The sequence below is a fragment of the Oncorhynchus gorbuscha genome, linkage group LG10 (assembly GCF_021184085.1).
Source record: "Oncorhynchus gorbuscha isolate QuinsamMale2020 ecotype Even-year linkage group LG10, OgorEven_v1.0, whole genome shotgun sequence".
Classification (NCBI taxonomy): Eukaryota; Metazoa; Chordata; class Actinopteri; order Salmoniformes; family Salmonidae; genus Oncorhynchus; species Oncorhynchus gorbuscha.
In genome coordinates, this window is record NC_060182.1 from 9835427 (window position 1) to 9859694 (window position 24268).

Consider the following 24268-nt stretch of genomic DNA (forward strand, 5'->3'; position numbering starts at 1 on the left):
GTAAAAACATCTGACAGAATTGTGTAAAATATTAGTTCTGGGTTGACAGTATCACATGACCAACACCTACGTTTCTCCTAGGCAACCAGTAGGGCTGCAATTCCCCCTGGGCAGATTGGTGTAGGGGTTCAGCTGACATAATACATACAGGATTAGATGGCTTGTCAGAGAGACGTGCGTACAGAGACGTGCGTTCAGAGAGACGTGACATTGAGGATTCTGCATTGTGATGCATTTACATGACACTAGAACATTCTATAACAGTCATGTTAGAACCCCATTAACATGACACTACAACATTCTATAACAGTCATGTTAGAACTGCATTAACATGACACTACAACATTCTATAACAGTCATGTTAGAACTCCATTAACATGACACTACAACATTCTATAAGTCATGTTAGAACTCCATTAACATGACACTACAACATTCTATAACAGTCATGATAGAACCCCATTAACATGACACTACAACATTCTATAACAGTCATGTTAGAACTCCATTAACATGACACTACAACATTCTATAACAGTCATGATAGAACCCCATTAACATGACACTACAACATTCTATAACAGCCATGTTAGAACCCCATTAACATGACACTACAACATTCTATAACAGCCATGTTAGAACCCCATTAACATGACACTACAACATTCTATAACAGTCATGTTAGAACTGCATTAACATGACACTACAACATTCTATAACAGCCATGTTAGAACCCCATTAACATGACACTACAACATTCTATAACAGTCATGTTAGAACTGCATTAACATGACACTACAACATTCTATAACAGCCATGTTAGAACCCCATTAACATGACACTACAACATTCTATAACAGCCATGTTAGAACCCCATTAACATGACACTACAACATTCTATGGCAGCCATGTCAGTTGACCATTAACATGACACTACAACATTCTATAACAGTCATGATAGAACCCCATTAACATGACACTACAACATTCTATAACAGCCATGTTAGAACCCCATTAACATGACACTACAACATTCTATAACAGCCATGTTAGAACCCCTTTTAACATGACACTACAACATTCTATAACAGTCATGTTAGAACTGCATTAACATGACACTACAACATTCTATAACAGCCATGTTAGAACCCCATTAACATGACACTACAACATTCTATAACAGTCATGTTAGAACTGCATTAACATGACACTACAACATTCTATAACAGTCATGTTAGAACCCCATTAACATGACACTACAACATTCTATAACAGTCATGTTAGAACTGCATTAACATGACACTACAACATTCTATAACAGTCATGTTAGAACTGCATTAACATGACACTACAACATTCTATAACAGTCATGTTAGAACCTCATTAACATGACACTACAACATTCTATAACAGCCATGTTAGAACCCCATTAACATGACACTACAACATTCTATAACAGTCATGTTAGAACCCCATTAACATGACACTACAACATTCTATAACAGTCATGTTAGAACCCCATTAACATGACACTACAACATTCTATAACAGTCATGTTAGAACCCCATTAACATGACACTACAACATTCTATAACAGTCATGTTAGAACTGCATTAACATGACACTACAACATTCTATAACAGTCATGTTAGAACCCCATTAACATGACACTACAACATTCTATAACAGTCATGTTAGAACTGCATTAACATGACACTACAACATTCTATGACAGTCATGTTAGAACTGCATTAACATGACACTACAACATTCTATAACAGTCATGTTAGAACCTCATTAACATGACACTACAACATTCTATAACAGCCATGTTAGAACCCCATTAACATGACACTACAACATTCTATAACAGTCATGTTAGAACCCCATTAACATGACACTACAACATTCTATAACAGTCATGTAGCTCATGTAGCTCAGTCTGTAGCTCAATTGGTAGAGCATGGCGCTTGTAACGCCAGGGTAGTGGGTTCGATCCCCGGGACCACCCATACGTAGAATGTATGCACACATGACTGTAAGTCGCTTTGGATAAAAGCGTCTGCTAAATGGCATATATTATTACTATTATTATTATTATTATATATTATGTTAGAACTCCATTAACATGACACTACAACATTCTATAACAGTCATGTTAGAACCCCATTAACATGACACTACAACATTCTATAACAGTCATGTTAGAACCCCATTAACATGACACTACAACATTCTATAACAGTCATGTAGCTCATGTAGCTCAGTCTGTAGCTCAATTGGTAGAGCATGGCGCTTGTAACGCCAGGGTAGTGGGTTCGATCCCCGGGACCACCCATACGTAGAATGTATGCACACATGACTGTAAGTCGCTTTGGATAAAAGCGTCTGCTAAATGGCATATATTATTATTATTATTATTATTATATATTATGTTAGAACTCCATTAACATGACACTACAACATTCTATAACAGCCATGTTAGAACCCCATTAACATGACACTACAACATTCTATAACAGTCATGTTAGAACCCCATTAACATAACAAAGGGAATATTTAAAATAATAACTGAAAGTCTAGAATCAGAACAATATTCTAAATGTTGGCTCAACTCTAAATAGAATGTCTCTTTTGTCATACCCTGGCTCCTCTACTTACTGTGCTTGCTAGTCTTGGGTGTGATAGTGTGCTCCTTGCTGTCCTTCATGGCGATCTTCTTGCCAGCGATCTCATGGTATATGGAGGACAGGTACTCCTCAGGCAGGTCCTTACTGTCGTTGATGCCACGGTTCATTCTGATGTACTGTTCCTTGGTCATTTTGTTCTTCACCTGTAACATAACGGTGGGGACCTCAGTTACTAAAAACAACTGGCCGTAGGTAGGTATGAACAGGCTAAATGATGGTCTGGTCGAGTTCTGGTGGTGGGTTCACAAAGGAAGGGTTGGGAGTTCAAATCCCGGATGAGCAATGCATGGTAACTTTTTGGTCATTTGTAGCTCAGTTGGTAAAGCATGTAACTCCAGGGTAGTGGGTTTGATTACCAGGACCACCCATATGTAAAATGTACGTATAACTGACTAAGTCGCTTTAGATAAAAGTGTCTGCTAAACCTACTCATTCCAGGTAGTTGTTTTTTTACATTGTAGAATAACTGTGAAGACATAAAAACTATGAAATAACACATGGAATCATGTAGTAACCAAAAAGTGTTTTCAAATCAAAAATATATTTTATATTTGAGATTCGTCAAAGTAGCCTCACTTTTTTTGATGACAGCTTTGCACACTCTTGGCATTCTCTCAACCAGCTTCATGAGGTAGTCACCTGGAATGCATTTCAATTAACAGGTGTGCCTTTTCTTAATGCGTTAGAGCAAAAAAGTTGTTGTGAAGTCCATATGGCAAGAACAGCTCAAATAAGCAAAGAGAAACGACAGGTCATCATTACTGTAAGCTATGGTCAGTCAAAGGAAGGAAAATTTAAAATCACTTAAAGTTTATTCAAGTGCAGTTGCAAAAACCATCAAGCGCTATGGTGAAACTGCCAATCATGAGGACCGCCACATGAAAGGAAGACCCAGAGTTAACTCTGCTGCAGAGAATAAGTTCACAAGAGTTAACTGCACCTCAGAATTAATTTTTTTTTTTTTTAAATTGAACCTTTATTTAATCTTTATTTAACTAGGCAAGTCAGTTAAGAACAAATTCTTATTTTCAATGACGGCCTAGGAACAGTGGGTTAACTGCCTGTTCAGGGGCAAAACGACAGATTTGTACCTTGTCAGCTCGGGGGTTTGAACTTGCCACCTTCCGATTACTAGTCCAACGCTCTAACCACTAGGCTACCCTAATTGCAGCCCAAAGAACTGCTTCAGAGTTCAAGTAACAGACACGTCTCAACATCAACTGTTCAGAGGAGACTGTGTGAATCAGGACTTCATGTTCAAATTGCTGCAAAGAAACCACTAAAGGACATCAATAAGAAGAAGAGACTTGTTTGGACCAAGAAACATGAGCATGAACATGAGTCCAGATTTTTGGTTCCAACCGCTGTGTGTTTGTGAGATGCAGAGCGAGTGTACAAATGATCTCCACATGTGTGGTTCCCACCATGAAGCATGGAGGAGGTGTGATGGTCTGGGGGTGCTTTGCTGGTGACACTGTCAGTAATTTAGTGTATCAAATGACCTGGCCTCGACAATCACTGACCTCAACCCAATTGAGAGGGTTTGGAATGAGTTGGTCGCAGAGTGAAGGAAAAGCGTGGGAACTCCTTCAAGAGTGTTGGAAAACCATTCCTCATGAAGCTGGTTGAGAGAATGCCAAGAGTGTGCAAAGCTGTCAAAGAAAAGGCTGGCTACATTGAAGAATCTCAAATATATAAAATATTTTGTTTAACACTTTTTGGTTACTACATGATTCCGTATGTGTTATTTCATAGTTTTGATGTCTTCACTATTATTCTACAATGTAGAAAATATAAAGAAAAACCCTTAAATGAGTAGGTGTCCAAACTTTTGACTGGTACTGCATATGATTTTTTTTTTTTAAGACTGACTGGTTGATGTTCTGACCTGTGGACTGTGCGCGCGCACACACACACACACACACACACACACACACACACACACACACACACACACACACACACACACACACACACACACACACACACACACACACACAAAAGTTGACACCTACTCATTCAAGGGGTTTTCTTTATATTTTCTACATTGTAGAATAATAGTGAAGACATCAAAACTATGAAATAACACATACGGAATCATGTTGTAACCAAAAAAAAAAAGTGCTACACAAATCAAAATATATTTACATTTCTGAGGCTGGTAACGCTAAGCCACTTTCATCATAGCGCTTGATGGTTGTTGCAACTGCACTTGAATAAACTTTTAAAGTTCTTGAAATGTTCCGTATTGACTGACCTACATGTCTTAAAGTAATGATGGACTGTCGTTTCTCTTTGCTTATTTGAGCTGTTCTTGCCATAATATGAACTTGATCTTTTACCAAATAGGGCTATCTTCTGTATACCACACCTACCATGTCACAACACAACAGATTGGCTCAAATGCATTAAGAAAGAAAGAAATTCCACAAATTAACAGCTGTTAATTGAAATGCATTCCAGGTGACTACCTCATGAAGCTGGTTGAGAGAATGCCAAGAGTGTGCAAAGCTGTCATCAAGGCAAAGGGTGGCTATTGGAAGAATCAAATAGTTTTGATGTCCTCACTATTATTCTACAATGTAGAAATTAGTAAAATAAAAAATGTTAAAATCCTTGAATGAGTAGGTTTTCTAAAACGTTTGACGGTAGTGTATATACATAAAACCAGACTGACTGATTGGTTGGTGTTCTGACCTGTGGACTGTGCAGGTCTGTGGTCAGCATGATGATGGAGAAGGCCAAGACGTAGGCTGTGTCTGCACTGGCAAACTCCCCCTGTCTGCAGGGGCAAGATCATGTGGTGTCACATCAATGTAACACAGGAGGAGTGGGGGGGGTAGTGCATCAATGTAACACAGGAGGAGTGGGGGGGGTAGTGCATCAATGTAACACAGGAGGAGTGGGGGGGGGGGTAGTGCATCAATGTAACACAGGATGAGTGGGGGGGGGGGTAGTGCATCAATGTAACACAGGAGGAGTGGGGGGTAGTGCATCAATGTAACACAGGAGGAGTGGGGGTAGTGCATCAATGTAACACAGGAGGAGTGGGGGGTAGTGCATCAATATAACACGGGGGGGAGTAACGCATCAATATAACACGGGGGAGTAACACATCAATATAACACGGGGGAGTAACACATCAATATAACACGGGGGAGTAACACATCAATATAACACGGGGGAGTAACACATCAATATAACACGGGGGAGTAACACATCAATATAACACGGGGGGAGTAACACATCAATATAACACGGGGGAGTAACACATCAATATAACACGGGGGAGTAACACATCAATATAACACGGGGGAGTAACACATTAATATAACACGGGGGGTAGCACATCAATATAACACGGGGGAGTAACATCAATATAACACGGGGGGGGAGTAACACCAATATAACACGGGGGGGGAGTAACACCAATATAACACGGGGGGGAGTAACACCAATATAACACGGGGGGAGTAACACCAATATAACACGGGGGGAGTAACACCAATATAACACGGGGGAGTAACACCAATATAACACGGGGGAGTAACACCAATATAACACGGGGGGAGTAACACATCAATATAACACGGGGGGGTAACACATCAATATAACACGGGGGGAGTAACACATCAATATAACACGGCGGGGCGTAACACATCAATATAACACGGCGGGGAGTAACACATCAATATAACACGGGGGAGTAACACATCAATATAACACGGGGGGAGTAACACATCAATATAACACGGGGGGGAGTAACACATCAATATAACACGGGGGGAGTAACAAATCAATATAACACGGGGGAATAACACATCAATAAAACACATCAATAAAACACATCAATATAACACATCAATATAACACATCAATATAACACATCAATATAACACGGGGGGAATAACACATCAATATAACACATCAATAAAACACATCAATAAAACACATCAATATAACACATCAATATAACACATCAATATAACACATCAATATAACACATCAATATAACACATCAATATAACACGGGGGTAACACATCAATATAACACGGGGGAAGTAACACATCAATATAACACGGGGGAATAACACATCAATATAACACATCAATAAAACACATCAATAAAACACATCAATATAACACATCAATATAACACGGGGGGTAGCACATCAATAAAACACATCAATAAAACACATCAATATAACACATCAATATAACACGGGGGTAGCACATCAATAAAACACATCAATAAAACACATCAATAAAACACGGGGGAGTAACACATCAATATAACACGGGGTAACACATCAATATAACACGGGGGGAGTAACATCAATATAACACGGGGGAGTAACACATCAGTATAACACGGGGGGAGTAACACATCAGTATAACACGGGGGGAGTAACACATCAATATAACACGGGGGGAGTAACACATCAATATAACACAGGGGGAGTAACACATCAATATAACACAGGGGGAGTAACACATCAATATAACACGGGGGAGTAACATCAATATAACACATCAATAAAACACATCAATAAAACACGGGGGGAGGGGGGAGTAACATCAATATAACACGGGGGGAGTAACATCAATATAACACGGGGGAGTAACACATCAATATAACACGGGGGAGTAACACATCAATATAACACGGGGGAGTAACACATCAATATAACACAGGGGGGAGTAACACATCAATGTAACACGGGGGGAGTAACACATCAATATAACACGGGGGGAGTAACACATCAATATAACACGGGGGGAGTAACACATCAATATAACACGGGGGGGGAGTAACACATCAATATAACACAGGGGGAGTAACACATCAATATAACACGGGGGGAGTAACACATCAATATAACACGGGGGGAGTAACACATCAATATAACACAGGGGGAGTAACACATCAATATAACACAGGGGGAGTAACACATCAATATAACACGGGGGGGGAGTAACACATCAATATAACACGGGGGGGGAGTAACATCAATATAACACGGGGGGAGTAACATCAATATAACACGGGGGGAGTAACATCAATATAACATGGGGGAGTAACATCAATATAACACGGGGGGAGTAACATCAATATAACACAGGGGGAGTAACACATCAATATAACACGGGGGGAGTAACATCAATATAACACGGGGGAGTAACATCAATATAACACGGGGGGAGTAACATCAATATAACACGGGGGGAGTAACATCAATATAACACATCAATATAACACGGGGGAATAACACATCAATATATCACAGGGGGAGTAACACATCAATATAACACAGGGGGAGTAACATCAATATAACACAGGGGGTAGCACATCAATATAACACAGGGGGAGTAACACATCAATATAACACGGGGGGAGTAACATCAATATAACACGGGGGAGTAACATCAATATAACACGGGGGGAGTAACATCAATATAACACGGGGGAGTAACACATCAATATAACACATCAATATAACACGGGGGGAATAACACATCAATATATCACATCAATAAAACACATCAATAAAACACATCAATATAACACGGGGGGAATAACACATCAATATAACACATCAATAAAACACATCAATATAACACATCAATATAACACATCAATATAACACATCAATATAACACGGGGAGAATAACACATCAATATAACACATCAATAAAACACATCAATAAAACACATCAATAAAACACATCAATATAACACATCAATATAACACATCAATATAACACGGGGGGGGGGGGGTAGCACATCAATATCACAGACATTAAAGACACAACATCCACACAGTATCTATAACTGAGGACGTTCTTCATGACAGGTTTCCAGGGAGTGTATAAAATCTCGATGCCTCCCCCTGCAGGTGGCATACAGCCACATTCCTTACCCCTGGTTACACTCCAGGTATCGGGCAGCAAACTTCTCCATGAGCCTGTCAATCTTCTGGGCCTCTCCTGGGAGCCGGAAGCCCTCCAGGAAAGCCCTCAGAGCAGAGACAAAGTCCCGGCCACAGAAGTCCAGCTGGTCCACATAGTTGTACATCACCTCCTTGTTGAAACGGATATTCTCCCCCAGGTACTCCCCTACCTGTGTCTATAGAGAGGAGAGGGGAGTTGAGGAAATAAATAAAACATTGTGTAAGAGTTTATTTTATTTAACCTTTATATAACCACGGAAGTCCGTTATATACACAACAGCGTTTTACAATGACAACCTTTTTGTTGTTGTTGTGCAAAGTAAAGGCTGAGCGCATCACCATAACAACCTGTTACATACTCTGGAGAGGATATTGAATCAAAGTTCTACATGTTTTCCCAGTGATATAAGTTGGGTGAAGGGCTAGGAGGTTGTGGTGAGGAGCTCACCGTATCCAAGCGCTCCTCTTGATGCAGGAACTGGGCGATTTCCTCCGCTGTGGTTCCCAGCATGCCTTGGTCTTGTAAATACTGGACACCTCGCTTGGGCTTTTTGTTGAACCTTGAGAGATGGTGACACAAATAATCTATGGCTACTACAGGTATCATTAGATAGGCCTGGAGAACATCTCCCTGACTGATAGACAGACACAGAGAACATCAGAGGGGAGGACAGTGACTCACAGCTCAATGCCGTGCTCAATGACGTCCTTTTGTTGTTTGATGACCTCATACTGTTCTGGGTGGTCAGGCTGCGAGGACTGGACACTAGATGACACGGTGGAGTCCAGAGAGCTGACGCTGCCTCTACGAGACGTCGTCTGGTCAGGAAGCTTGCGCTCCGCACCCTCACCATCCGACGGCTGCTCCTGGCCTGGGTCACACACACACACACAGCAGGGTCAAGACACACACACCTAGTTGTTCACAGCTAGACACACACAGCTCATTATACTCACCGAGGTTGGCCTGCAGGTTGGGGTTGACATACATGTCTCTGCTCCACTCCACCATGCATTTCAGAATGGACACCAGACACTCCAGGCCCTTCTTACGCAGACTCAGCTCCTGGAAAATACAGTACCAGTCAAAAGATTGGACACACCTACTCTACTCATGGACACACCTACTCTACTCATGGACACACCTACTCTACTCATGGACACACCTACTCTACTCATGGACACACCTACTCATGGACACACCTACTCATGGACACACCTACTCATGGACACACCTACTCATGGACACACCTACTCATGGACACACCTACTCATGGACACACCTACTCATGGACACACCTACTCATGGACACACCTACTCATGGACACACCTACTCATGCAAGAGTTTTCTTCATTATTTTTAAGATTTTCTACATTGCAGAATAATAGCGAAGACATCAAAACTATTAAATAACACATGGAATCATGCAGTAACCAAAACAAAAAGTGTTAAACAAATCCAAATATATGTTAACATTTTAGATTCTTCAAAGTAGCCACCCTTTGGCTTGATGACAGCTGTCCACACTCTTGGCATTCTCTCAACGAGCTTCCTGAGGTAGTCACCTTGGATGCTTTTCCAACAGTCTTGAAAGACTTCCCACATATGCTGAGCACTTGTTGGCTGCTTTTCCTTCACTCTGCTGTCCAATTCATCCCAAACCATCTCAATTGGGTTGAGGTCGGGTGATTGTCACGCTCCTTCTTGGTCAAATAGCCCTTACACAGCCTGGAGGTGTGTTGGGTCAGTGTCCTGTTGAAAAACAAATTATCGTCCCACTAAGCCCAAACCTGATGGGATGGCGTATCACTGCAGAATGCTGTGTTAGCCATGCTGGTTAAGTGTGCCTTGAATTCTAAATAAATCACTGACAGTGTCACCAGCAAAGCTACCACTAGGCTACCCTGCCGCCCCATTAACAAGGCACACCTGTTAATTGAAAAGCATTCCAGGTGACTACCTCATGAAGCTGGTTGAGAGAATGCCAAGAGTGTGCAAAGCTGTCATCAAGGCAAAGGGTGGCTTGTTTGAATCATCTAAAATATTAACTATATTTTGATTTGTTTAAAACTTTTTGGGTAACAACATGATTCCATGTGTTATTTCATAGTGTGTAGAATAATTGTGAAGACATCAAATTAGAAAAAAGTAAGAAAAGAAAAACCCTGGAATGAGTAGCAGTGTTCCAACTTTTGACTGGTACTGTATTTCTCCTGTTAATGGTCGGTGACATCATATACAGAGCTCAAACACACAGAAACAGATGAATGACTGAAAAGCCAACTATGATTTTTATTTTATTTTTACCTTTATTTTACTAGGCAAGTCAGTTAAGTAAGTTCTTATTTTCAATGACGGCCTAGGAACAGTGGGCTAACTGGTCTAGGAACAGTGGGCTAACTGCCTGTTCAGGGACAGAACGACAGATTTGTACCTTGTCAGCTCGGGGATTTGAACTTGCAACCTTCCGGTTACTAGTCCAACACTAATCACTAGGCTACCCTGCCGGTATATATTGTATAAAACTCTGTAAATGCCTCTGTCTGTACTCTGTCTCTAAATGTTGTCTATCACTAGCAGCACCATACCACCAGGTCACATTCTGACTGTCAAGGTACTTGGCGAATAAAAGTGATTCTAATTCTGACCATATTTTGTAGGTAACTACTGACAGGTCAGTGTGAGGTCACCTGTAGAGGGGTCATCCCCAGCTCCTGGCCACTCCTTCCCATGGCAATCTTAGACAGGTCATTCACCAGACGCTCAAAGATGTTGGCAGCGTTCAGGTCACAGTCGTAGTTCACATAGATATCCACCACACACTGAGCATCTGGGGTGAAGGGTTTGAAGAGGGGGAGATTAAACTGAGACAGGTCTCAATGAGGGTTGAGTGGTAAATGGTACATAAACAGCAGCATGTGTTTTTACTTGCACATATCCGTGTCAGGGTTTGAATGACCATCCACTTGTGTTCAAAGGAGCTGGATGACGTTTCCAGGATGGTCAGGAAAATCTCCCTGAAGAACACCTGAGTTCCAGAGAGTGAGGGAGGAGAGCGCGAGGGGAGAGGAGAGAGCGGGAGGGAAGAAGAGCGCGGGGGGGAAGAAGAGCGCGGGGGGAGAGGAGAGCGCGGGAGGGAGAGGAGAGCGCGGGAGGGAGAGGAGAGCGCGGGAGGGAAAGGAGAGCGCGGGAGGGAAAGGAGAGCGCGGGAGGGAAAGGAGAGCGCGGGAGGGAAAGGAGAGCGCGGGGGGAAAGGAGAGCGCGGGAGGGAAAGGAGAGCGCGGGGGAAAGGAGAGCGCGGGGAGAGGAGAGCGCGGGTGGAGAGGAGAGCGCGGGGGGGAGGAGAGCGGGGGGAGAGGAGAGCGCGGGGGAGAGGAGAGCGCGGGGGAGAGGAGAGCGCGGGGGAGAGTAGAGCGCGGGAGGAAAGGAGAGCGGGAGGGAAGAGGAGAGCGCGCGGGGAGAGGAGAGCGCGCGGGGAGAGGAGAGCGCGCGGGGAGAGGAGAGCGCGCGGGGAGAGGAGAGCGCGCGGGAAGGAAGGAGAGCGCGGGAGGGAAGGAAGGAGAGCGCGGGAGGGAAGGAAGGAGAGAGCGGGAGGGGAGCAGAGTGAGGGGACGAGAGAGAGAGAGGACGAGAGAGAGAGAGGACGAGAGAGAGAGAGGACGAGAGAGAGAGAGGACGAGAGAGAGAGAGGACGAGAGAGAGAGAGGACGAGAGAGAGAGAGGACGAGAGAGAGAGAGGACGAGAGAGAGAGAGGACGAGAGAGAGAGAGGACGAGAGAGAGAGAGGACGAGAGAGAGAGAGGACGAGAGAGAGAGAGGACGAGAGAGAGAGGACGAGAGAGAGAGAGGACGAGAGAGAGAGAGGACGAGAGAGAGAGAGGACGAGAGAGAGAGGACGAGAGAGAGAGAGGACGAGAGAGAGAGAGGACGAGAGAGAGAGAGGACGAGAGAGAGAGAGGACGAGAGAGAGAGAGGAGAGAGTAAGGGGAGTTAGGAGAGAGTAAGTAGAGAGGGAGAAGAGAGGAGAGAGAGGGGAGGGAGGAGATGGAGGAGAGAGAGGGGAGGGAGGAGAGGGGTATAGAGAGAGTGAGGGGCGTATAGAGAGAGTGAGGGGGGTAGAGAGAGAGTGAGGGGTGGAAAGATGGTAGGTAGTCGCATCATTTATTTTAATTCCCTGTTGCCTATTCTGAACTGAATGACAGGACTCTAAATAAAATCCCAGATTAAACCTCTAATTAACTCCTACATCTCACACCTCAATCTGCATCTTGAGGTGGACTTTGAAGTGGGAGAGCAGGGTGAGGAAGATGGCGAGGGAGAGCTCGAACACCTCTGGCACAGAGGAGACACCGTTCTTCGAGAGGGCCACACACAGGTACTGCTTGATGGCGTTGACAAACATCTCGTGGGAGCGGAAGACAGGCCCCGCTCCCTGGAGCACAGACAGCAGCAGCTGCAGGGACACCACCTTGGAGCGCAGCTCATGAGACCTGAGGGAGAGAGAGGGGGCGAGAGAGGGGGCGAGAGAGAGAGGGGGCGAGAGAGAGAGGGGGCGAGAGAGAGAGAGAGGGGGCGAGAGAGAGAGAGAGGGGGCGAGAGAGAGAGAGAGAGGGGCGAGAGAGAGAGAGAGAGAGAGAGGGGGGCGAGAGAGAGGGGGCGAGAGAGAGGGGGCGAGAGAGAGGGGGCGAGAGAGAGGGGGCGAGAGAGAGGGGGCGAGAGAGAGGGGGCGAGAGAGAGGGGGCGAGAGAGGGGGGCGAGAGAGGGGGGCGAGAGAGGGGGGCGAGAGAGGGGGGCGAGAGAGAGGGGGGCGAGAGAGGGGGGGGCGAGAGAGGGGGCGAGAGAGGGGGGCGAGAGAGGGGGGGCGAGAGAGGGGGCGAGAGAGGGGGCGAGAGAGGGGGCGAGAGAGGGGGGCGAGAGAGAGGGGGCGAGAGGGAGGGGGCGAGAGGGAGGGGGCGAGAGGGAGGGGGCGAGAGAGAGGAGGCGAGAGGGAGGGGGCGAGAGAGAGGGGGTGAGAGGGAGGGGGCGAGAGGGAGGGGGCGAGAGGGAGGGGGCGAGAGGGAGGGTTTTAAAAAAACAGTGGAGAGGAAGAGGGGAAAGAAGAAGTTGGATAAAGGAGAGATGGAGAACAAACACATGGGAAAAAGCCAGAGGAGATGGGGGGTGTAAATATTCAACAGTGTAGTATATGGATGTCTTGTACAGTCTATAGCCTCAGTTGAATATAGGCATTTAGGTTTAAACTAGAACACGCCCCTCTTATGTTTGGAAGCAGTGATCAGGCTCAGCATTAGTCTATTCAGACTCCCAGCCTCAGGGTTTGACATTAGAGACACTGAAGACACTCCGTCTAGAACGTATAACCTCCAGAAAACCTCAGGATCTTTAAACACTCTAGTTATATCAAGTAAGTGGCAGCTAGTGATATAGTCCTGTATTGGGGCCTGGTGGTCTTCTGTAGCTTAGCTAGTAGCGCATGAAGCTTGCAACACCAGGATAGTTGGTTCAATTCCCGGGACCACCCGTACACAGAATGTATACATGCACACATGACTTAAGTCGCTTATGGGTAAAACAAGTCTGCTAAATGACATTATTGTGAACAGAAAGCAGAAAAATGTGGACTTGGTTTAGGTGATGAGATGAAGGGAAAGGTGAAGTTGTGTGTGTGAACTGAGCAGGGAAGCGAGGGCTGAAGGGCTAGTGGGCTGAAGGACTAGTGGGCTGAAGGACTAGTGAATGATGTCTCACTTTGGGTCAGGGGATCCGTCCGCCAGCGGCTTCATGGACAGTTTGCAGAGAGAGCGGAAGACCAGGAAGGCGTCTTTCTGCAGGATGTGTGAGAAACCAACAGCGTTCTGGACACCCTGCATGGACTCTAAATCCTAAAAGACACAACGAGAAAAAAAATAAAAACAGAACAGCTTTAAAACGTACCATGCAATTGTCAATACATAACTATGTATGATTAATTAAGGGTAAAAATCATCAGGAATCACGGTTCCCATAAAACCTTTGATGCGACACATGCAAGATAAGAGATCACTCACCATGCAAGATAAGAGATCACTCACCATGCAAGATAAGAGATCACTCACCATGCAAGATAAGAGATCACTCACCATGCAAGATAAGAGATCACTCACCAAGATGTCTGTAGAGGACACGGAACCATGGTCACCCATAATGCCGTTCATCTGGTTCCTAACTGTCCTGGGTGTAGGGGGCATCAGATCAGGGTGCTCTGGTGGTATGTGTGGGGGATGGTCCCCTGCTGTGTGGAGGGGTGGAACAGACCAGTCAGATATAAAACACATTTGATTGTAAGGCCCCTTTCTAGCTCAGTTGGTAGAGCATGGCGCTTGTAACGCCAGGGTAGTGGGTTCGATCCCCGGGACCACCCATACGTAGAATGTATGCACACATGACTGTAAGTCGCTTTGGATAAAAGCGTCTGCTAAATGGCATATATTATTATTATTACATCAGAAGATGTCACAAAGCGCTTTTCCAGCCTAAAACCCCAAACAGCAAGCAATGGAGAAGCACAATGGCCTGGAAAAACTAGAAGGCAGGAACCTTGATACAGGCAATCCCTGAATAACAAACTCTGTCCAGTCACTCCGATCACAACCAATTACTGACCTTGTGCAGTTTGGGTCTGTGGTTCTGGCTCTGCGGTCACCTCCTCCACCACATCAGTCGTTGGTTGCTCTGTTGGCTTTGAATCGACCTGACCTACTCCCGATGTCCCCCTCTCCCCTAATTCTGATCCCCCTCCCCCTTCATCCCCTTCCTCTACTGACTGTGTTACTGCTGGTGGTGTTTCTGGAAGTGGATCATTGAAAACTATTGATGAGGAAAAAGACAAAGTGTCACATTAATGAGGATGATGTGAGCTTCAGAAATGTCTTACAATAAAATCATGATCTATGGCAGCCAACCCTGTTCCTGGAGAGCAACACTCCTGTAGGTTTACACTCCAACCCTGTTCCTGGAGAACAACACTCCTGTAGGTTTACACCAGGGTACTCCAACCCTGTTCCTGGAGAGCAACACTCCTGTAGGTTTACACCAGGGTACTCCAACCCTGTTCCTGGAGAGCAACACTCCTGTAGGTTTACACCAGGGTACTCCAACCCTGTTCCTGGAGAACTACCCTCCTGTAGGTTTTCACTCCAACCCTGTTCCTGGAGAACTACCCTCCTGTAGGTTTTCACTCCAACCCCGTTCCTGGAGAACTACCCCCCTGTAGGTTTTCACTCCAACCCCGTTCCTGGAGAACTACCCTCCTGTAGGTTTTCACTCCAACCCCGTTCCTGGAGAACTACCCTCCTGTAGGTTTTCACTCCAACCCTGTTCCTGGAGAACTACCCTCCTGTAGGTTTTCACTCCAACCCCGTTCCTGGAGAGCAACACTCCTGTAGGTTTTCACTCCAACCCTGTTCCTGGAGAGCTACCCTCCTGTAGGTTTACACCAGGGTACTCCAACCCTGTTCCTGGAGAGCTACCCTCCTGTAGGTTTTCACTCCAACCCTGTTCCTGGAGAACTACCCTCCTGTAGGTTTTCACTCCAACCCCGTTCCTGGAGAACTACCCCCCTGTAGGTTTTCACTCCAACCCCGTTCCTGGAGAACTACCCTCCTGTAGGTTTTCACTCCAACCCCGTTCCTGGAGAACTACCCTCCTGTAGGTTTTCACCAGGGTATTCCAACCCTGTTCCTGGAGAACTACCCTCCTGTAGGTTTTCACCAGGGTATTCCAACCCTGTTCCTGGAGAACTACCCTCCTGTAGGTTTTCATTCCAACCCCGTTCCTGGAGAAATACCCTCCTGTAGGTTTTCACCAGGGTATTCCAACCCTGTTCCTGGAGAGCGACACTCCTGTAAGTTCTCACTCCAACCCTGTTCCTGGAGAGCTACCCTCCTGTAGGTTTTCACCAGGGTATTCCAACCCTGTTCCTGGAGAACTACCCTCCTGTAGGTTTTCACTCCAACCCCGTTCCTGGAGAAATACCCTCCTGTAGGTTTTCACCAGGGTATTCCAACCCTGTTCCTGGAGAGCGACACTCCTGTAAGTTCTCACTCCAACCCTGTTCCTGGAGAGCTACCCTCCTGTAGGTTTTCACCAGGGTATTCCAACCCTGTTCCTGGAGAACTACCCTCCTGTAGGTTTTCACTCCAACCACAGTTGTAAATAACCAGATTCGTCTCATCAACCAGAAATGATTAACATGAAGTGCGTGGTCCTTCCGAATGGTGCATCGGTCCAAGGCACTGCATTGCTTGAGGTGTCACTAGAGACCCGGGTTTGATCCCAGGCTGTGCCACAACCGGCTGTGACCGGGAGTCCCATAGGGTGGCGCACAATTGGCCCAGTGTGGTCCGGGTTTTGTGGGGGGGTTACTTGACTCACCGAGCTCTCGCGACTCCTTGTGGCAGTCTATGCACCTGCAGGCTGATTTCCGTCGTCAGTTAAACAGTGTTTCCTCCGACACATTGGTGTAGCTGGCTTCAGGGTTAAGCGAGCATGTTTGGCGCGTCATGTTTCGGAGGACACATTACTCAACCGTCGCCTCTCCCGAGCCCGTTGGGGAGTTGCAGCGAAGAAACAAGATCGTACTTGAAAATGGGAGGGGGAAAAGGGGGTAAATCAAGTGCGCTGATTAAGGTTGGGGTGTAAACCTATAGGACGGTAGCAGGGTTGGAGAGCCCTAGTGTAAACCTATAGGACGGTAGCAGGGTTGGAGAGCCCTAGTGTAAACCTATAGGACGGTAGCAGGGTTGGAGAGCCCTAGTGTAAACCTATAGGACGGTAGCTCTCCAGGAACAGGGTTGGAGAGCCCTGGTGTGAACCTAAAGGACGGTAGCTCTCCAGGAACTGGGTTGGAGAGCCCTAGTGTAAACCTATAGGACGGTAGCTCTCCAGGAACTGGGTTGGAGAGCCCTAGTGTAAACCTATAGGACGGTAGCTCTCCAGGAACTGGGTTGGAGAGCCCTAGTGTAAACCTATAGGACGGTAGCTCTCCAGGAACTGGGTTGGAGAGCCCTAGTGTAAACCTATAGGACGGTAGCTCTCCAGGAACAGGGTTGGAGAGCCCTGGTGTGAACCTAAAGGTGGGTAGCTCTCCAGGAACAGGGTTGGAGAGCCCTAGTGTAAACCTATAGGACGGTAGCAGGGTTGGAGAGCCCTGGTGTGAACCCAAAGGTGGGTAGCTCTCCAGGAACAGGGTTGGAGAGCCCTAGTGTAAACCTATAGGACGGTAGCAGGGTTGGAGAGCCCTGGTGTGAACCTATAGGACGGTAGCAGGGTTGGAGAGCCCTAGTGTAAACCTATAGGACAGTAGCAGGGTTGGAGAGCCCTAGTGTAAACCTATAGGACGGTAGCAGGGTTGGAGAGCCCTGGTGTAAACCTATAGGACGGTAGCAGGGTTGGAGAGCCCTGGTGTAAACCTATAGGACGGTAGCAGGGTTGGAGAGCCCTAGTGTGAACCTATAGGACGGTAGCAGGGTTGGAGAGCCCTAGTGTGAACCTATAGGACGGTAGCAGGGTTGGAGAGCCCTAGTGTAAACCTATAGGACGGTAGCAGGGTTGGAGAGCCCTAGTGTAAACCTATAGGACGGTAGCAGGGTTGGAGAGCCCTGGTGTAAACCTATAGGACGGTAGCAGGGTTGGAGAGCCCTAGTGTGAACCTATAGGACGGTAGCAGGGTTGGAGAGCCCTAGTGTAAACCTATAGGACGGTAGCAGGGTTGGAGAGCCCTAGTGTAAACCTATAGGACGGTAGCAGGGTTGGAGAGCCCTGGTGTAAACCTATAGGACGGTAGCAGGGTTGGAGAGCCCTAGTGTAAACCTATAGGACAGTAGCAGGGTTGGAGAGCCCTAGTGTAAACCTATAGGACGGTAGCAGGGTTGGAGAGCCCTAGTGTAAACCTATAGGACGGTAGCAGGGTTGGAGAGCCCTGGTGTAAACCTATAGGACGGTAGCTGTCCAGGAACAGGGTTGGAGAGCCCTAGTGTGAACCTATAGGACGGTAGCTCTCCGGGAACAGCACAGATCGATGCAGAGTATGAATACAAAGGAGGCCAATACCTGGAGGTGGTGTCTCCTCTCTGTGCTCTTCTGTAGCAGTCACATCCTCCTCAGCCTTGCACTCCTCCTGTTGGCCATTGATGGTATTAAGGTCCAGTGTGCTGGCTGCAGGAGAAGGGGTCCCGTTGAGGTCTGGGGTGAAGTCTGACCGGGGGGAACCACCAGACATCTGCCCAGGGGAAGGAGAGGGGTTCTGCTTGGGCAGACATAGTCTATCCTTCTCCTGAGCCTCTATAGCCTGTATAGATGCAGGGAAATGAACAGACCAGCCATGATCAACACAACTAGTCAGACCACCAAACTAACAGCATGTCAATACCAGCCAATGAACCAGTCAACTAATAGGACTAGGAGACACGGGGCCGTTCCGCCCCGACTCGGGAAGGAGACACGGGGCCGTTCCGCCCCGACTCGGGAAGGAGACACGGGGCCGTTCCGCCCCGACTCGGGAAGGAGACACGGGGCCGTTCCACCCCGACTCGGGAAGGAGACACAAATACACTTACGGAGAAATGATTGAGATACGAGGAGTGTATCCATTTCTCGTCTAGTTCCAGAGTCTAGTTTTAATCCAGATATTTACATTCCCATTAGTCAATCAGCTTGCTCTAAGATGATACACACCAGCATCTATGATTGAGTCAAAGTGCTTGTTATAGATGACTATGTACATATGAGAGTGATATGGACTGGTCTGGACAGGGGACAGTAGTACACTGACCGCCTGAGTCTCCATGTGGGTGAAGATGACATTGACCATCTGTGTGAGTGTAGCCTTGGCGGTGGTCTGGTTGATGAGGTTACGGCTGGCCAGGTAGATGTTGTAACAGGTACGCACTGTCAACAGAACCGTTCCCTCGTGGATCTCAATGTGAGGGGAGGTGACTGCCGTCAGCAGAGCCTACAGGAGAACAGAGAGGGGTCAGAACGAGGAATGCACAATTCCGGGAACTCCCCCCCCCCAAAAATCCCTGATTTTCCTCAAATCCTGGTTCGAAGTTTCGCAGAATCAGAAGGGAATAAGAAGGTTAATCTGTAATCCTCCAACCAGAATTTCTAGAAAACCAGGGAATTTATTAAAAAGTTCCCAGAATTCCCTAGTCCATACAGACAGAGAACAGAGAATAAATAACGTCTTTAACTACCTTTGTGAATTATAGAAGAACTATCTTATATACAGTGTCTTTATATGTCGTAGGAATGTTTGTCAGTCCAATAAAAACCTGTCCTCAACCGTGATAATAGTGGCAGGCAGCTTGTTTGAACACGACAGACTTTTGGACCCTCGACTCTGGAGCTCCACTATGGGAAGCTGAAATGAGTTCTGGTTATGTATCACGTCTACTGTACAGCCAGCCCTAAGAGACAGATGTGGCTCCGGATATGTGTAGTATCACTACTATATGTGTAGTATCACTACTATATGTGTAGTATCACTACTATATGTGTAGTATCACTACATTTACATTTACATTTAAGTCATTTAGCAGACGCTCTTACTATATGTGTAGTATCACAACTATATCTGTAGTATCACACTGGGATGTAGAAAATAATGGGCAGCAATTTGTCCTGAGAGGCATCTAGGACCAGTCAAAAGTTTGGACACACCTACTCATTACAGGTTCCCTTTATTTAAACTAGGTTCTACATTGTAGAGTAACAGTGAAGACATCCAAACTATGACATATCACACATGGAATCATGTAATAACTAAAAAAAAGTGATAAACTAATCAAAATATATTTTATATTTGAAATTCTTCAAAGTAGCCACCCTTTGCCTTGACAGCTTTGCACACACTCTCTTGGCAATGTAGAAAACAGTTTTTTTTAAATCAAAGAAAAACCTTTGAATGAGTAGGTGTTCCAAACGTTTGATTGGTGCTGTATGTGTTCTGTATAAATAAGTAGCAATTCATTAAAGGAGATGAATGGGGTCCCTGCCAGACCTTGACGATCTGCAGTTGCACCCCCTCGTCTGTCTGTGGGCCCTGGAAACAGTTACAAATGGTCTCCAGTAACCGGTCGATGAGCCTCTTCCCTGGAGCACTACTGTCAGAGGCATTGCCCGTGATGTGGCCATACGCAATGAGCTTCTGCCATGGGGAGAGGGGAGAGATTGTGGAGAGAGTGAGCATCTGTGGCATTTACAAGGAGTCGGACATCCACAGGTCAGACATTTCTGAGGAGACACAACAGGTGTAAGATCATATTAAGCCCTCCACCATGTGGCATTTACAAGAATCTAACAGACACGTACACAGTTTACAAATGCTTGCATGCCAGTTCCCTAAACATTGCAGTACAATCATTGACATCAAAAATAAATCAAAAAGCCAGATAATATAAATATATATTATATAATTCATATTTTAAACATGACTGATATGTACACACAATAAGATATACAGTATAGAACTAGATCACAATAAATAATGATCTGACAGATGCTTATATTCCTCCTATTTCACACATGCATAGAAGCGTGTATTAAACATGTATGAACTTGTTGCATATCCCAACTCCCCTTGGAAAGCGGGGTCAGGGACAGACATGATCAACGGCGACCCTGGAACAATTAGGCTTAAGATACTGGCCCAACGCTCTAACCACTAGGCTACATGCTGCTATGTCAAGTAAGACAATAGGACAGTGAGACAGTGAATAGGACAGTGAGACAGTGAATAGGACAGTGAGACAGTGAATAGGACAGTGAGACAGTGAATAGGACAGTGAGACAGTGAATAGGACAGTGAGACAGTGAATAGGACAGTGAGACAGTGAATAGGACAGTGAGACAGTGAATAGGACAGTGAGACAGTGACAAAATGACAGTGAGACAGTAGGACAGTGAGACAGTGACAGTAGGACAGTAAGACGGTGACAATAGGACAGTGATACAGTGACAATAGGACAGTGATACAGTAAACAGTGATAGTAAGACGGTGACAATAGGACAGTGAGACAGTGACAATAGGACAGTGATACAGTAAACAGTGATAGTAAGATGGTGACAATAGGAAAGTGAGACAGTAGGACAGTGACAGTTGAATAAACTATATATAATATAATACAACAGGTGTAGACCTTACAGTGAAACGCTTACTTACGGTCCACACCTGTTGTATTCGGCACATGTAAGAAATAAAATGTGATTTGAATTGTAATACCTATGAGTGTTGGTGTGTTTAAGTCCTTTGATGTGTAAACCTGCGTACCTGTAAACAGTCCAACGAGGTGCTGACAACGCGTGGGGACTTTGATTGACAGGCGAGCTCAAAAGGCAGCACGTATTGGTCAGCTTCAATGTAGTTTGCTCGGGGCGGGACCACTGAGCCATCTCTGGAGAAAGGAGACACAGCACGAGGTTATGATGACATGCAGGCCTCAGGACATCCCAAGTTTAATAACCACTAATGACAGCGGTGACCGCTTAAAAAGGGAGAGCATGGCAGCTGTTTCCTGTGGCCTCCTAGTCGTTGTGCTAACTCTAGATAGCAAAGGCTCCAGAAACTCACTTAAACTTCCTGCTAACCGCACGCAGTGAAAAAAAACTGCTAAAAAATATATTGCAGTATCCCTTTAATAAGTGCATCAAACCAAACACCTGTCCATGAGCTGCAGATACTTCCGGAGAGAAAGGGGTTTGAACTTACTTTTGCTTCTCAAGCTCGATTTTGATTTCATCTGTGAAGTGAAAAAAAAAGAAGAAAAAAAAAGGAATAAGATTAGTGAGGTCTGAACTTTGACCTTTAGACCTGATGAACATGTTTCCATCTGTGTTTTAGACATAGCTGATCATTAATTTCACTAGCATAAAAATACCAGTATCAACATACCATGAATACAGTTAGCATTAATTAGCTAATTAAAATTTGCAGAAAAATTAAATGCAGTCATCAAACAACCTCAAAACCCATAAACCTCTTGCTAATGACCAGAGACAATCTTATTGCCTTAACATTGGTGACAGCTTTGGGCAGAGCAAAGATCCTGTGTTCGAAGCAGATCTGTCAGAACAGGCTGAAATGCACCACTGTAAGTCACCATTTTCCTTATCTAGCCTAGTAGGTCTGAGCATTAGAAAGTGTACACATACAAGGCCAGACCTTGATGTGACCAAATTGGACTGCTGTATCCCAGAACTTCACATGCTGAGATGCTTGGCAACTGCTGACACACAAGACCCAAAGTTGTTCTCAAGGCAGGCACACGAGGTAGAACAGGGAGCATCGAGTACACTCTGTGGAAATAGCCCACAGCCGTTGTCGACTCAACTGCAGCTTGGCCCGGTGTTCCTCTCAACTGTGTGTCTGACTGTGTGTGATATCAGGGGAGGGGGGGGGGGGGTGTAGAGGGAAATGAAGAGGGCAGAAGACAGAATTCCCATTGTTCTCTGCAACGATGGACATTAAAGTTGTGTTGCATAGTATGCCAACTCTCCCAAGGCTCATCTGGGATCCATAAATAAACCATCAGCTGTGGAAGCAGCATTAAAGCCTAATTACTGCACCACTGTACATCTCCAGTTGCTCATCTCCCCTTAACAACAAATACAACTTGTGCTATAGTCTACATTTCATAATCTAGGACTGGGGTTCCCAAACTTTTTCCTACTCGGGGGGCCCCCCTTCCAGCATTGGGGGAACATCCTGGCCCCCTCCCTCTCTCCAGTGCATTCTACTATTACAACTTTCAAGAGAATGTTTAAATCCGGACTGAGTTCCCGTTTTGGGGTGGGAACCACTGATCTAGGAAACAGCACAGTAAAAAAAAACGAACTATGGTGCCAGTGTGTAGGACATGTCATTTCTCAATGGCGTGTGGATACACTCACACTAGGTGGAACCACAGTCAATTGGCAACTCACAGTTTGTGAAAAAGACTGGCTCATTTTGGTCCTTCTGTAGCTCAGTTGGTAGAGCATGGCGCTTGTAACGCCAGGGTAGTGGGTTCGATCCCCGGGACCACCCATACGTAGAATGTATGCACACATGACTGTAAGTCGCTTTGGATAAAAGCGTCTGCTAAATGGCATATATTATTATTATATATTATATTATATTAGTCAGAGGACGAGGATCCATTGAGGCTCATTAAGTGATTCCATATGAAACCAAGACAACAACGAACAAAAAAACATTATTTGGGGGATTTTGTCTGGGTTTTGTACGAAATCACGCCATTATAAACATGTTATCAGATTAACGAAACCCAAATCAAATCGAACTTTATTTGTCACATGCACTGAATACAACAAGTGTCGACTTTACTTTCTTACAAGCCCTTAAACAACAGTGAAATGCTGACTTACAAGCCCTTAAACAACAGTGAAATGCTGACTTACAAGCCCTTAAACAACAGTGAAATGCTGACTTACTCCTGTCCACACGGTCTCCTGACCCCTCCTGTCTCAGCCTCCAGTATTTATGCTGCAGTAGTTTATGTGTCGGGGGGCTAGGGTCAGTTTGTTATATCTGGAGTACTTCTCCTGTCCTATTCGGTGTCCTTTGTGAATCTAAGTGTGCGTTCTC

The 24268-nt window shown here is 45.5% G+C and overlaps 1 protein-coding gene across 3 annotated transcripts in view; it reads right to left on the reverse strand.

Annotated features, from left to right (window-relative positions):
- LOC124045523 (brefeldin A-inhibited guanine nucleotide-exchange protein 2-like) overlaps nt 1-24268 on the reverse strand; it is a 51599-nt gene that overhangs the window by 23348 nt on the left and 3983 nt on the right. For 2 of the 3 annotated variants that reach the window (XM_046364867.1, XM_046364869.1), the window contains exons 2-18: nt 22391-22421; nt 21953-22076; nt 20684-20830; nt 19454-19633; nt 18733-18970; nt 15286-15489; nt 14787-14914; nt 14392-14525; nt 12899-13133; nt 11572-11671; nt 11334-11473; nt 9599-9707; nt 9324-9513; nt 9090-9201; nt 8612-8817; nt 5388-5472; nt 2662-2833 (exon numbers count right to left, since the gene is read on the reverse strand). In XM_046364867.1, coding sequence (XP_046220823.1) covers nt 2662-2833; nt 5388-5472; nt 8612-8817; nt 9090-9201; nt 9324-9513; nt 9599-9707; nt 11334-11473; nt 11572-11671; nt 12899-13133; nt 14392-14525; nt 14787-14914; nt 15286-15489; nt 18733-18970; nt 19454-19633; nt 20684-20830; nt 21953-22076; nt 22391-22421 — 2535 coding nt within the window. The remainder of the gene's footprint in view (nt 1-2661; nt 2834-5387; nt 5473-8611; nt 8818-9089; nt 9202-9323; nt 9514-9598; nt 9708-11333; nt 11474-11571; nt 11672-12898; nt 13134-14391; nt 14526-14786; nt 14915-15285; nt 15490-18732; nt 18971-19453; nt 19634-20683; nt 20831-21952; nt 22077-22390; nt 22422-24268) is intronic. The other variant, XM_046364868.1, reaches the window with a different exon arrangement.